Genomic DNA, 16,388 nt, shown 5'->3' with positions numbered 1-16,388 from the left:
CGTACTTTTTTATTATAATTATGTCGAGTACCAACATGCGAATAATTACCAATAGTTTATTATATCCTGTAGTAGTACCAACTTATTCCAGTTTTGACTGTATTTTGTTCACCTGCTGTGTCTACTCTACTTGTTTGCCGTGTTGTATTTATATATTTATATCGCATTGTAGTCTTTAAAACTTTTTCGTATCTTTACGTAATTTTGTTTTGGTCTTAATTGAATTTATTTTGTCTTTATTGTGCTGTCACTGTACAGCACATAATCGAAAATTACATTTATTGATCAAAATTAAAAACAATATAATTGATTACGGTGAAAACTGAATAAGCGGGAATAAGACAAGTATAATAAAAAATACAGTAAAAATGGCCTGCAACCATTCTAGACAATTACTTAGATATGTAACCGAATTTACAATCAAACCAGCAAGACATTGTAAGTTTCTTTTTCACTGTTTTCTTTTCGTATTATTTTCTTTATATAATAATAATTACGAAGTTATTTTTTAAAACAGAAATTAAATAGATATTATTTATTAAAAAAACTGTGCTACATATAAAAGGGTAATGGGTCAAGTATGTAAGACAAATTATAAGCAGCTACCTGCTTTATTTTTATAAGATACCATGTGTTCTTAATAACCATTTTTTTATACTGAGAATATTATATTGAGAATGTATTTATATGATATTTATCACATATATTTTAAAGCAACTTTGGAATCAGACATCCTGCATTGTCATTATATGACATGATGTCTGGTGGATGAGTTTGGGTCAGTGATGTACTAGTATAAACCTTATGTCACAAGAGTTACAGTTGTTCAAAGAGTATTTAGCAACTTCTTTATATTGAGGTCTACTTTGTATTTTTAGTGTTATATTGAAGTTTAATATATCTAATGTCAGTTATGAAATACAACCAAATAGGTATCAAAATATAAAAATTTGGGATTGGGAAATACTACTATTCACATGTAACTGTATGTAACTTTTTTTGGGGCATAAAATATGTATAAATTCATATATGTAAAGATAAAATCATAAATCTCAAAACAGATCTTCAGATCAGTCATCCCGATATTTAAAAAAATAACTGTTGCATTTATTTAAAAGTTACAATTCAGTTGTTTCAAAAGATACTCATAAATTGTCCTTGTTATATACTAAGCAACAGTAAAGACTAAACTGCTACTGCTGAGTTTACTCATAAGTACCATACATATGAGTGATATTAGTTATTATTGGATTTTATTTAAGAAATATAATCACTTCTAATTTTTGATTTTAGATGGAACTACTAAGAGGGTTGTGGCAGTTAATCCTGTTGTAGATATGGATGGAGATGAAATGACTCGCATTATTTGGGAAAAAATAAAGGAAAAACTAATTTTCCCATATGTCAAGGTAAATAGAAATAGTAATATTTTTTATTCAAATAAGCTCTTTTGCATAGTCATATTTGTTAATCTACCACTCATTCAGAATGCAGAATCATCACAAGAAGAATTAACAAGAAAATTGCATGTTGCTCTTTCGAATAGATTTTTTTTTATATAATTAATTACACATAAATATTAATTACTTTTAATGGAAAATTTTCCAGTCTAAATAGATAATTTGTAGTATAGTTAATGTTCTACTGAATATAAGTATAGGGAAAATGGTACTAATAGATAAAACCACAGTGATTGTATAATATTGCATATAAATATGAAACATTATGGTTTAAATTAAAAATATATATTTTTTAACTAAAAGATTACATGGACGTTTCCAATAGAGTATAGCAATTTTGTAGATATATTTTAAAGAAATTGTGTTGTTATGTTTGTGTTGTTGTGTTTTAAAATCACATTCTCATTGGTTGCCTATGATGTTTATTCCACTATCATAAAAATATTTATTTTGATGACAGGAATGGCATACAAGTTGATGTCTTTATGCATTTCGAATTAAGGTGTCATGACTCTTAAGTTTTTATATTTTACACCCACAGTCACTTATAAACCATAACATACAAAGTAAGCTGCTTAGCTAGAAATAGGTGGGACAGAGGTACTCATGTAGACATCATCCTATAGGCTTGACACAACAGTAAAATTCAAACCAAGGAAATAGATGTGTATATTTCTATTTATTTTCGAAATATGAAAGTTTGTAAAATAATAATAAAATTAATCTATCTTAGTAACAGATTATTGAAGCTCCCGAAAAATAGGGCGACATGTAGACAGCTTTGCTGCTTTTCCCTATAAGTTATTCCTCATTTTAATTTTAGTATTGTTTTTCAATAGATAATGGACTGGTTGTCTATTGCAAGTATACACTGGTGGGCACTATCATTTCTTTCAGCCAATAAAAAACCTTACAGAGTTGGGTCATAGATATCTCATGACCTCCAAGAGGCTCAATAACACAAGGGAAGTGGCATAATGAAGTAAAATTCTGCTGTAATATTTACATGTTTATATTTTTTTTTACCGTTGTCATCATAATGAGTTACATTGTGTTTAATCTGTATATATTTAGATATTTGCCCCTAGAACGATAACTAAAAAATACGCACGTAATGTAATTATAAAATGTATGCTGAGTAAACTCAATTATCACTGCAGGTTATCATCACCAATTAACAGTGTCACTTGTTTATCACTACTTTATGAGGCCAATGTTAGTTGAATTAAATGTCTGTCGTATGTTATGTAGCGTATTTGTAAGTGCCTATAACTATTGAATAATAATGAATACGCTGTGTAAATCGAGAAGAGACTATAAATATGTGCGAATGGGTATCTCAGTCTCAACAAATTCTACTATTAGTCTGTTACAAATTCCAACTCTATTCGGAATACTCCATCAGCTTGTTGAATGTTTCAATCTAACAAAAACTCATATTTTTTCTAAGCTTTCTAAAAAATGTGTGGTTGTTTAGCGGTGATGCAGTGTTATAGATAAAGAGCGCTATACGGCAGTAAAGTTTGGGGTATGGCACTAGTTCTCTACAATGGCATGTGATGGAGTAGGCGTGGTTTTTATATAGAGGCGATACTTTAGGCCATCAGCTTACTTGCCATTTTCCGTCTCACATAAAAATCATCTAGGAATCTTTGTAAATACAAAGTTACAAGTGAATACTGCAATATATATCTAATTATGTTATGTTATGTATTATTTCTAGTGATCAGCTCATTCTTGCTTACTGAAATAATATACTTATACATATACACATTTACTATCTTCGCTAGGGACTTTAATCTTACATGGAGAATGATGGACGTACATAATTATGAATAACTAGCTGTACCCGCGACATTGTCCGCGTAAAATAGTCACCTTGACCATATAATGAAAAAAAAAAATGTTATGACCTAACCCAATAAAAGCCAAATGAAAAAGTTTTGTCTTTTTTGCTTCAAAAATGACGACACTTCCATACATAGCTCTTTCAACCCCTTATAACTCTTTTTCTAAATATATATTGAATAAATAGGCTAAACATTAAACTTCAAGCTTCTAGCTTTAAAAATGACAATATTTCTATATAAACATCTAACTCTCCTTTAAATTCTTTACAACCCATTTTTCTTTATATATATTTAATCAACAGCCTCAAAAATAAGTTTCAAGCTTCTGACTTAAAAAATGAAGAATTTACCTAAAATCTTTCATTCCCTATTTTATTTTACCCTCTTAGGGGTAAAATTTTAAAAACTTTGAATATTATATTTATTCATATTTAATCACCAACCTAAAATATAAGTATCATACTTTAAAAAATGATGATTTTTACGTACAACCTTGCATCTACCATTTCAACTCCCTTACAACCGTTTTTTCGCATCCAAAAGTATCCTATGTGCTTTCTCAAGATCTAGACTAATTGTGTACCAAATTTCACTTAAATCTGTTAAGTAATTTTAGCGTGTAAGTGAGACTGGCAGACAAACAGAGTTACTTTCACAGTTATAATATTAGTAAAGTATTTAATAAACTAACTCAAAAAGCCAATAAAAAGGTTTCTTCATTCTAGCTTCAAGAATGACAAATTTACATAAAAAAAAAATATGCCCTAATTTATTTAACCCCCTTAAGGATAAAATTTTTAAAAACTTTGTATGTCATATTTATTTATATTTAATTAGCAGCCTCAAAAATAAGTTTCAGTCTTCTAGCTTCAAAATTGACGATTCTCCCAAACAATCTTTCATCCCCAATTTCAAACCCTTACAACCCTTTTTTCGCATTAAAAAGTAGCCTATGTCCTTTCTTAGGGTCTAGACTATCTGTGTACCAAATTTCATTTAAATCGGTTCAGTAATTTTGGCGTGAAAGCGAGACAGACAGACAGACAGTGTTACTTTCGCATTTATAATATTAGTAAGGATTAATCTGCAAAAACGGGCATGGCCTGCGGCAAAGGCCAAAGCCACTCGTACAAAATGTCATCGTCCATTTTCTAAAAAAAATCCTGCCACATTCAGGTCCCGCTTAACCGGTTTATGTAATTATTATTCTGCTCGTTGTTCCAGTAGATGTCGGAGCTTCTTTCAATTAATTTACACTTTACTGAATCCTGTCGTATTATGTCTATTATATACAAGCACATAAACATTCGTAACGTCAATCATCATAGGTATTTCTCCTATTGCTATATCATGTACTTCATGGAATACTAAATACTTCGAACACCTATATTGCATAAATAAATTGATATTTAACTATACAATGACGAATTTTAATTATATCAACGATTTTTTATATGTTATCTGCCTTATGTTATTGTCAGAAAGAAGCTTATTATATAGTTACCGTTGAATAGTTTTGCAACTATTCCATCTGGTTTGCCTTAATGGCTTACCTCAGTCCATTATTCTTTGTCATATTTGCCTAAAATGGCAACGCCTTAAGAACTTCACCATCAATCACTTTTTTATCTATCGGTCTCTTCATAGCGAGTTTCGGGTTCCGTTATCCCATCATCATTAATTAACTTAATTAATCATCAAATTCAGCATACACGTAGTATTTGGAACGGAATAGGTTCCCTTTTTCCCCATTTGTGAATGAACCATGATGCGAACAAAACTTACTATTTACTTTACATAGTATGAAACAAAGTCGCCGTAGCTGTCTGTTCGCTTAATCTTTTAAATTATGCAACGTATATATATACATGCACGTTTCAGCAGTAGATATTGAGTGATTCAGGATGGTTTATATGTATAATAATACATGCGTGTTATACCTACTATAGAATAATATGAGAAATTCGAAGATTTATTATGGGTCGCTAGTTACAAATAAAGTAATAAATCTATTTACAAGACAAGTCACATCTTCACGTTTTGTTAGAACAATTCTAGCTACATATAAGTGCACTAGCTGCTTCATTAGTTTATTTATAAAATTTGTAAAACATGTAAAGCAGCAAAAGTGCCTATGTTATTTTGTTGCCCATCAGATATAGGCTAATTTTATGGAGCTATTTGCTGACCCGGATCTTTGACATGTACTAAGATAATGTTTATTTACAATGGATGTACATTTATTATAAATAAATACTTATTATCTTAGTTGTTACCCAAATTATTATTCGCAAAACTAATGGCATATGTCTTTTTCTTTAAATTTCAATATCTCCTTTACTTTACTATTTTTTCTCGTAAGTAATGCACCTTTTGAAGGTTCAATTAATTTACATCTCTCTCTCTCTCTCCCTGGCTATATATCCCACATGGTGGTGGGGTCAGCCTTCCCTATTTTTGTCCGCCACTTAATCCTGTCCCGGACATCGTCTTCAGAGACCTCACACTCTATCATGTCCCTAGCAACAACATCTTCCCATCCCTTCCTTGGTCTGCCTCTGCCCCTTCGACCAGGAACAGAAAGTTGCAGTGCCAGGTTTCCGACGTAATCAGGCGGCTTTCTCTTCACGTGTCCATACCATCGCAGCCTACTTTCCTGCATTTTTTCAGCAATGTCGCGAACAGCCAGACTTCCTCGTACGTACTCGTTGCGGATTTTATCGTGCCTGGTTATACCGCACATCCACCTCAGCATCTTCATTTCAGTAACTTGGATGGCATGCACGTTCTTTTGGGTTACGGGCCATATTTCACTGCCATACATAAGAACGGGTCTTATAATTGTTTTATAAATTAACCCTTTGAGTTTAACAGGCATTCTCTTGTCGCATGTAACACCAGTCACTTCTCGCCATTTAAGCCACGCTGCAGCTATTCGGTGTTGAATATTGCATTCTATATTCCCGGAGTTCATTATACTTCCCAGATACTTATATTGATCACACATGGTGATCATTTGCCCTTCAATGCAAATTGGACTGTTATCAGAGGTATCTGGCACATTCATAGCCATGTACTGGGTTTTCGCAATATTCAACACTAGTCCACCCATTTGTAACTGATGCTTCCAATACAGAAGCTACTCCTGCAACTCAATGCGACTTTCTGTACAAATCGCTACATCATCTGCGTATATGAAGGTCCAGCATGCTGATTCCTGCGCAACCTCTGTGAGTGAGTCCAGAACCAGGCAAACAAGAAGGGGCTTAGTACTGAGCCCTGAGGTACACACCTTCTGTTACTGCTATTGGTTTTGTTTGACCCACTACCGTTCGTACCATAGATCTGGAGTCTCTATACATGTCAGCAAGAATATTAATGTATAGCTCGGGCACGTTTTTCTTGCGAAGGCTCCACCAGATCGTATTTCTAGGGATACGATCAAATGCCTTCTCCATATCCAGGAACGCTACATACAATGACCTGTGTTTAACGCGATATTTCTCAGCCATTGTGCTGAGAGCAAACATCGGATCGGTGGTCGATAAGCCAGGTACAAAGCCAAAGTGATATTTAGACAGTGTGTACTCAGATCTTATACGACTGTCAATCACTCTTTTGTAAAGCTTCATAGTGTAGCCACACATAGTGTAGCCACACTTAGGCTTAGTAGCTTGATTCCGCGGTAGTTATTACATTCGAACCTACTACCCCTTCCCTTATAAATCGGAACTATTCTACTCAATCTCCATGCCTCTGGCATTTTAGAAGAGAGCATCACCTGATTAAAAAGGTCAGTCAGCAGCTCGATTCCTTGGTCGCGTAGACATTTCCACGCTTCCACTGGCATTCCATCAGGGCCTATGGCTTTCTTGTTCGACATTTTTAATAATGCTACCTTAACCTCACTCTGATGTATTGGAGGTATGAGTCCTACACTCTTGGGCATATCTGAAAGTTGTGTAGTGGCTGCATTGGTATTCAATAGGTATTCATAGTATTGATGCCAAGCCTCTATCACATCTTTATTCCTATACAACAACTTTGACCTTTGATGGTTTTACATCTAGCGGGATCCTTCGCGCTCCGACACCGTTGCTTTGCAAGTTTATAGATATATTTCTGACCATCTTTACTATCTAATTGTCTGTAAAGTTTTTGCTGAGCATTGGCTCGTTCTGTAGCAATTACCTTCTTGGTTTCTTTTTTAATTTTTTTGTAAGAGTCCAGATCCGCATGTGTTTTAGTGGACTATCAGGCGACTGTGATAAGGGATAAGAACTTTAAATCTTGTAAATATATTTTATAATGTAGGTATAATAGAAGAACTATTATGTATGTAATGGATAATGTTGTTGGTATTATAGCTAGACAGCCTTTACTTCGACTTGGGCCTGCCCCACCGTGATGCGACTAATGACCAGGTGACCATCGACGCAGCTAACGCCATCCTCAAACACAATGTGGGAATTAAGTGTGCCACTATTACACCCGATGAACAGAGGGTTGAAGGTACGTATCTTAGCGTTCTTCGTCCGCGTGGAATTTAACTTTATTTTTATAAAATAGCCTGAATTACTCCTTATTACATCAGCTACTTGCTAATAAAAGTCCCGTCAAAATCGGACCAGCCATTTCAGAGATTAGCCGGAACAAACAGACAGACAGAGAAAAATTGTAAAATGTTAGTTTGGTCTGTGTACCGTATTTATATTCATATGCATGTAGTAAAAAACGGTTATTTCAATATTACAAACAGACACTCCAATTTTATTTATATGTATAGATATAAAAAAACAAACACGTTGTTTTTGTGGTATTAACTCACCTAGATGGTTTGAAATAATAATTACTAGGGATCCCGACCCGCCTTCGCGCGGGTGTATTACAAATCTTTGAATTTCTCGTCTTTTTTGTACTATAATTTATGGTTTTATATTATATTTATATATTTATATTTATATATTACATTACATATCTAAAACTTTCTCTCTTCTTGAATCACTCTATCTATTGCTGATAACCCCATTAAAATCCGTTATGTAATTAAAAAAAAAACAAGTATATACATAGATAGCGGCGGAGACGCTATTTTATAATATGCACAGATTATCTACAAGATCAGTACTACTTTTACCGTTACCAGTATATTTATTGTAGTTTAAATTTATACTTATTATTCTTAAATTGTCAAATTAATTTCGAAAAACAAACTGTGATATGTAATCTATCTTTAATAGACTTATATACATTATAGAAAAGACCATTGCCATAACAATGAGACAACTTTTATTATTTAACTTTCGGATAACCTATAGATAATAAAAGTTATTAAACGATCAGGTCATTCGTTATAATTGTTATATAATAAACATTATAAAATTTGAGATAATCTCTGTTTCGTGTCACTTCTAAATTAATGAACACGTACACGTAGTATATACTATTATAATCTATATACTCGTACTACATAATGCATGTATTAGTGGAAGTTACTAATTATTTTAATTAACTCAATTGTTTGTTGTTCTACAGCTTATTTGAAGTGGTTGGATCGCTGTCCGCTTATTTACTTTTTTTATTTAGCTTATGAGCTCACTAGACATTAGACAATACATATATTACGATCGCACACGTTAAGCATTTTATAAAAAAAATAAAAATCTGTGTTGTCGTCACACGCGCAAGCGTCTACAAACTATATCTCTGTCTCTCGGTATTTCATCTAAAATGATAGACTAAAAAAATTAATGGATTAATTTTAATTATCAATAATTTATATTCCTAACGTTATGGGCTTGTTTGCGGAGGAATGAGGACCATGTCTTAAAGAAAGTATGGTAAAGTGGATGGATAGAAAAGGAGAAGTCGAAAGAACGTTAAATGGATTATGTAAAACATGGTATAAAAGGAGAATATGCTTAGATATGATAGCTGATAGGGATCTGTGGAAGCGGATGACATACTGCTACGACCCCAAATAATGGAATAAAGCCAAGGCAAGGATGATGAACATTTATTAAAAAAATCAGTCAGAAAGTGCATTTTATTCTCAATATCATTCATTAATGCGGCACGGCTGTAATCGTTTATTGGTTTGTTTGCTATGTTATACTATTATAGTAACTCATTACTGCAAATAACTAGTTTTTTCTTGTTTAAAACGTATAATATGTATATTTTAGAGTTCAAGTTGAAGAAGATGTGGTTGAGCCCAAATGGGACGATCCGTAACATTCTCGGCGGGACCGTGTTTCGAGAACCTATCTTGTGTAAAAGCATTCCACGTGTGGTGCCTGGCTGGACCAAGTCTATAGTTATAGGCCGTCATGCTCATGGAGATCAATACAAGGCACAGGACTTCGTAGTACCTAAACCAGGAAAGGTATGTTAGCAAAAGTAGTTGAGAAATCTAATAAAGCAATACTTAATATGATTTAATTTGGTAATTATTTAGAATACTTCAAAATTAAAAATATAAAACTTTGTAATTAAAATATATATGTATATATATATATCCATAATGCATCCAACTAGTTAAGAGTGATAACAAATATCAGTGTACATAGTTAACTATATTCACAATACAGACATGGAAAAATGATAAAAGGGTGTAGCCATTTTGGCACAATAATGTTTTCGTAATAATAATAATAAAAATTATTATATTATTTTTATCAATACTCTATTGTTGTATTTGTTGTCTCTCCAAAGTTGTCTGGAAGAGATTATGTTAGTGATAAGACCGTCTTCTGTACCTTCTTCTTTCTTTAATATATTGTTATAGTTTTGAATGTATCTGCTTTTAAAGTTGGTGCAATAAATGTTTAATACAATAAAAAAAACTATTTGAGAATAAAACAATTTTTGATTTAATTTAATTTAATCAGGTGGAACTAGTCTACACAGCGGCAGATGGAACGACACAGAAATATTTATTGTTCGACTTCAAATCGCCCGGTATCGCTCAAGGCATGTACAATACCGACGAATCTATACGCGCCTTCGCACACTCCAGTTTTCAGGTATAAATATTTTATGACTATGTAGCTATGTACACTATTATTAAAGTGCATTACGGTTATGTGAACTATTCACAAACGAGTAGTATTGTTTGCAATTTGTAAAACACTTTGTTTATTCAGGTGGCACTACAAAAGAAAATACCTCTGTATTTGTCTACAAAGAATACGATCCTCAAGCGTTACGACGGCAGATTCAAAGATATTTTCGAAGAAATTTATCAAAGGTAGAATTTTATATATATTTTTAGTTATCAACGATAACAATGCCAAATACTTAGTTCTCTGACAAAAATATTTACTTACTTGTGAAAATAAAGCGTCTTCATATTGTGAATATAAGTATAGTACCTACCTATTTGTATGTATTCTAAATTTCTAACTGCTAATAAAGTTATATCAACACAATGACTGAAGACACATCGCTCATAGTTAAAGCTGAAGGTTCTTCACTATTACTGAACAAACTTCGATAACGACGGCATTGGTGTATCGACCTTTTATTAGGTCACTAGATAACGCGGACAATTTTATGATTTACATCTTCCCATAGTAATACAAAAATAAGTAGGGTGCTTTTTAGTTTACTGTTTTACAGTGCTATTTCATACTGTTTTACTCTTCCAATAATAATATATGTATTATATATAGCTGATACATATATAATATAGCTGAAAACGCTTATAATTTAACGGCAATTACTACAATATCATACGGTGAATTACAAGCTCATTAAATAGCAGTTTATTGAATGGATTATAAGAAATCGTGAATCACTTATTCCCATTATTAACGTACTTCCCTCTCTCTATCAATTAGAAATAGTACAAAGTTGTGTTTAGGTACTCAATGACCTGCACGACGGCTTCTGGCCCCAACATAATCTGTTATCCAGCAGTGCATGGAACATAACATGTTCCACAAGAAATTATAGTTAACCAACAAGAAATTATACTTGCCAGTATAATTTCTTGTTGGTACTATTAATTTATCCCGAGATCTAATCGCAGTCACAAGGATATCTCATATAAGTTCTTTTCAGCAACTACAAAAAGCAATTTGAAGATGCGAAGATTTGGTACGAACACCGCTTGATTGATGACATGGTGGCGCAGGCGATCAAAGGATCTGGTGGATTCGTGTGGGCCTGCAAGAACTACGATGGCGATGTCCAGTCAGATGTTGTAGCTCAGGTATAAAAATATAATCGATAACATTTTTTTTATTCAACTTTAAATATATATACATAGTTGTAGCTCAGGTATAAAAATATAATCAATAACATTTTTTTATTCAACTTTATTTATATATACATATGTACTAAGTTAAGGATATGCTTATTTTATATTTTTGTAGTGCAGTGCAGGGTACATTGTATTTAGAGTTTGAGACCAATTATACCCTATGAAATAATTTTATCAGTCAATAACAACGATGTACTACTACATATTTACGTGTCAATTTCAACGCATTCACTGTGAACCTATCGCATATTGTAGGAAATTCCCTATCCGTCATAATTCTGATTATTTTTATTGCAATGTAGACAGGTAATCGTAGCGATATCTCTTAATCTATCGATTTATCACAATAATGTGTCTGAGTACTTTTATAACTTTATTATATTAAACATTTAGTTTGTCGTACATTTCTACGACAATTTTATGATACTGTTAATTGTGTACTAATATTATTTAGATATATTACAAATTACAATACAGGCTATAGACACAGTACAACTACAACAAGACAAATTATAATAAAGTATATAGAAGAATATCAGAATATGAATGTTTCATTAGTATTTGTAGTATTACATAAATTATTGTAGATACTGTTTTAAAATTGTAAATTATAAAAATACTGCAAATTATCGTGATTTGACCAGTTGTACGTTGGTAGTGTAATTAGTACTATAATTGGTGTCCCATATACCGTATCAATTACACCAACTAAGTATATGCGTACTAGATCCTAAAGTAATATCCGGTATATTACTTTAGGATTTATTACACAGTTGTATTGTTCTATGTTAAATCCTTCCAGGTACTAATCTTTTCCCTTCCAAATTCATTTTCCTATATACAATGTGTGACAATATAATAGTAAAGACAAATACAATGGTTTAAGACACAAAAATAGCATTAATTGCAAAGATGTCTTACAGGCGGCCCGTTCTAAAACTATAACCCGAAATCCACTATAATAGTAATGTAAAAAGGAATTACGCTGATCCTGTGGCCGACCGACTCGCCTTTTAAAGATACTATTATTATTTTTTTATTTTATCTGGAAATTACGACTTTATCTAAATAAATGTCTCATTTATATCATTATTTATTAGAGGATGTTCCGTATATTGCAGTCTAACTACTTTTCCAGGTTTTCCCAGTGCCGTGCATTTCTTTTGTTACTGCTTATGTACTTTAGCTATGTATTTCTATATAACAATCAGTTATGAAAAACACTTATATGAAACTTCATGTTACCAGATACACAAGTTTTATTTGTGTGTTATCAATAAGACACTGTACTGTATATAACAGATTAAATAAAGTTATAATATTATATATTCTCATATACACATATCTACCTTTATGCCAGGTTATATTCAGAAAATAAGTTCTTACCTGTTTAAATAAATATACGTCATAAAATTTTCTTGACAGGGCTACGGATCGCTGGGTATGATGACATCAGTGTTAATGTGCCCAGATGGTAAAACGGTCGAGTCAGAGGCTGCTCACGGCACCGTTACGCGTCACTACCGTATGCATCAGCAAGGCAAGCCAACGTCAACGAATCCTGTTGCATCTATCTATGCATGGACTAGAGGCCTCATCCACCGTGCCAAGCTAGACAATACGCCTGAATTGGAAAGATTCGCCATTGCTCTGGAGGAGGTATGCATTGTACTCTATACAATATTCTACCTGAATACTAAACAATTCAACATTCATTATCTAAAATGGTGTTATTTATTTATATCTAAACATGGGTGCTTTAATTTTTTAAACTGTTATATTAAAAGTAGCTAACAGATATTGTATTTCTCATCTGGCTCCTGAGGACTAAGGTTATTGTGTACTTTAACTATACGCTTATTGTGTTCGATCAGAAACAATTTTATCTTTCCGTTTGACTCACAAAACGCATCCTATAATTAGATAAGTGCATAGTAGAGAAGATACATAAACTCAATTGTTCTATTATACTATACAATTGTCAGTATACATACTTGAGAACCTAGGTTAGATTTGATACCTTTATTCTTAAGTGCTTCTTGTGTCAGATGTTGCCACTGTCCTAACGTTGAAACCGTAACACAATAACAGACACATGCACTTCATACATGATCTTACTTTATCACAGAAGAAAAAAGATCAACTTCCGAGTTTTGCCTAAATAAAAATAAAAAAAGCCTACCTACCTTGCTACTATCCTACATTATTAGTTCAGTTACATTATTTCTTCCACTTGTAAATTATATAACGAATAATTCACCGTTGGCATTTATCTTATATATAGATAGAAGACAATAATTATAATAAAAACAGTAAATACTAACAACAATAAATAACCAACTGAACGTCACAAGTGTCACATAATGCATGCATGTTATTGAAGTCTGCTACAGCAGTGTAAAGAGGGCGTAGCTCAGTATAATTGCCCAGGGAGCAAACACTAATTTTCAGCTACAATCTACAGTAGGTATGAGTGTGCAATAACTTTAAGAGAAATAGGAGAAAGTTATTTTAATAAGGTGCAAAAATAATAAAAATGTAAATAAATATTTGGTATTATGTTACCAAAGTAAATTTAAACAGAATCATTCCACGAGAGATATGTTAGGCTTTAGTGTATAATTAAAATTATTAGTAGTTACATAGTAGTGGCACATTGTAATAATGTTTTATGGGTTTCCGACCGGCACGGATGGACTTGTTATTAGTTAGCTAACTAATGTGGTGAGAAATTGGGATGGTTCTAGTTGTGGCATGCTGCTCCGTGTGAGCCTTTATCATTACTTTTACAATAGTAGTGTAATTATTATAAATATTTCGACATGAAAATACAATTAATAATTTCTTATCATATTAAATCCTGTTGTTAACAAAATCTTGATGCCTTTCAAAACAATTTTTGTTTTTGAAGATTATCATGTCAAAGATATGTAGACAGTTGTTGATAAAAATTGCATTGTATTACTAATACTTTATGGGCGTGTATTGTTATGTAACAGGCTTGCGTGGAATGCATCGACAGCGGTAAGATGACTAAGGACCTTGTAATTTGCATCCATGGACTGGAAAATACTAAGGAAGGCATGTATTTACACACCGAAGATTTCCTTTTAGCAATTGCTGACCAACTGGAGCACAAACTTTCGAAGTGAAGGATACTTACTAGTTAAAAATTAATTAATTAGCAAATAGATATTTTCTGATTTCTTTATGCATGATTAATGAAATTATAGATGTTTTATACATCACCATTCCTATAAAATATTTAGTATTAGCAAAATAATATTTTCCATAGAATAACTGGAAATGATATGATAACTGATAACTAGTGTTGTATGAAAATATAAGTAAATTAATGTATATACATTGTGAGTAACCTCACAGAACTGAGCGTACAATGAAATTAAAAAAAACTAAGGGTTAATATAATACTCAATGCGAATTATATTCCCGCGAATTATTTTCGCACGCTTTTTTAGCGTATAACTTTGTAATATTTTAGTTAATCAGTGGTGGAAAAACTGGAGAGCCACGGTAATGGTTGAGTATATAAAATTACCACTAATTGAATTATTTTTTGACTCTTATTCTTATTAACTTTTTGTTTACTAAGAAAACAAAATTAAACCATTTCTTTATACTATGATAATTTTGATAAAGTAGCTACCATGGTGATACATTAAATTCTAAATAGTTTACTGTAGTTGTATAAAATCACCTCGTAATAGTTTAAACTCAAGATCTTATTAGTAGGATATCAAATTCTATTGCATCTGACTTTATAAATTATCGTTTTGAAATCAATAACCTGTTATTCATAATAAACATTTCACTAGAAATTATTACATTAATCACGCCGGTTATATGATTATTTTATAGATAAATGTGTTTATGTCGAAACAAGGATCAAACATGAGATAATGAGTATAGTTAATGCACTAAATAACTCAGATTAGTGATAATTACAATCACCTTGAGTGCCTTAGTACTGTTTCTACGATTACCTATCTAAATTAACTTAAAAAGTCATTTGAACACATACTCTTTCACTTATAATGCAGTTGTTTTTTGCTTGTTTGTTTGGTATGATGTAGAAGATATTAATCTGAGTAAAAGAATTTTTAAAAACCACGGATTGCTTAGCACTATCAATAAGAGTATTTTATTAGCCAGGATTCTGAACCAAATATACACAAGTAGTATTAACTTTTTAATAGACTAATTCAATTTTAAGTGTTTTTGATTGAATAAAGACAATTTTATTTAATATCCATAACTTTATGTAACGTACAAGTATGGACCTGTAATATTGTGTATGGTTACATTTGTATAAAGTTTATGGTAGTGGTGAATATTAAGAATAAATTGTAATTTAATTAATCATTTCTATGTTTTTTATATATAAGAAGATCATGAGGAAAATATAAACAATGTATGCATGTAAGCAAAATAGATTCCCTATATTTTTCTAAAGTTTGTTTTATTTTATGAACTTGCTTTCCTGTTTGTCTGTTTATGACCACAAAATAGGCCAAGTCATTTTTAAAATCGGTTTGGTAATATCAATTAGAATGCAGCTTAGTTTCAAGTTCAGTTTTAAAACTAATATATAGATATAACTGCATATAATATATAATTAAATATTGATGGTACAGTCGTACATAAACATTTTTTAATAATCTTTTATTCTACCGTTCATTTAGACGTTAAGATAGACATAGATATACACACATTAATGTAGGTGATTACTGAACGTACTGTGATTTACCTACATTTATAATCTATAATATATAATTATTTTGTTAGTAGTAT

General features: G+C 31.7%; 1 protein-coding gene across 1 annotated transcript; it reads left to right on the top strand.

The window, feature by feature from the left end:
- The first annotated feature begins 76 nt into the window (after nucleotides 1-76).
- LOC131844605 (isocitrate dehydrogenase [NADP] cytoplasmic-like) lies at nucleotides 77-15,552 on the top strand. The gene is made up of 9 exons (XM_059193536.1): nucleotides 77-438; nucleotides 1,294-1,409; nucleotides 7,678-7,822; nucleotides 9,496-9,695; nucleotides 10,201-10,335; nucleotides 10,456-10,559; nucleotides 11,375-11,525; nucleotides 13,002-13,235; nucleotides 14,576-15,552. The coding sequence occupies exons 1-9, from the start codon at nucleotides 369-371 to the stop codon at nucleotides 14,726-14,728; spliced, it is 1,308 nt and encodes a 435-aa protein (XP_059049519.1). The 5' UTR covers nucleotides 77-368; the 3' UTR covers nucleotides 14,729-15,552.
- Nucleotides 15,553-16,388: the final 836 nt, after the last annotated feature.

Source organism: Achroia grisella, unplaced genomic scaffold, assembly GCF_030625045.1.
Source record: "Achroia grisella isolate CSIRO2021 unplaced genomic scaffold, CSIRO_AGI_Agris_v1 utg402, whole genome shotgun sequence".
NCBI classification, from domain to species: domain Eukaryota; kingdom Metazoa; phylum Arthropoda; class Insecta; order Lepidoptera; family Pyralidae; genus Achroia; species Achroia grisella.
This window is presented reverse-complemented; position numbering and strand designations above follow the sequence as displayed.

What these genes read in the sequence shown, in the direction of transcription:
- LOC131844605 (XM_059193536.1), top strand. Translation starts at nt 369, where the DNA reads ATGGCCTGCAACCATTCTAGACAATTACTTAGATATGTAACCGAATTT. An exon ending in TAGTACCTAAACCAGGAAAG is followed by an intron (nt 9,696 to 10,200) that starts GTATGTTAGCAA and finishes TAATTTAATCAG; the next exon opens with GTGGAACTAGTCTACACAGC. An exon ending in AGTCAGATGTTGTAGCTCAG is followed by an intron (nt 11,526 to 13,001) that starts GTATAAAAATAT and finishes TTTTCTTGACAG; the next exon opens with GGCTACGGATCGCTGGGTAT.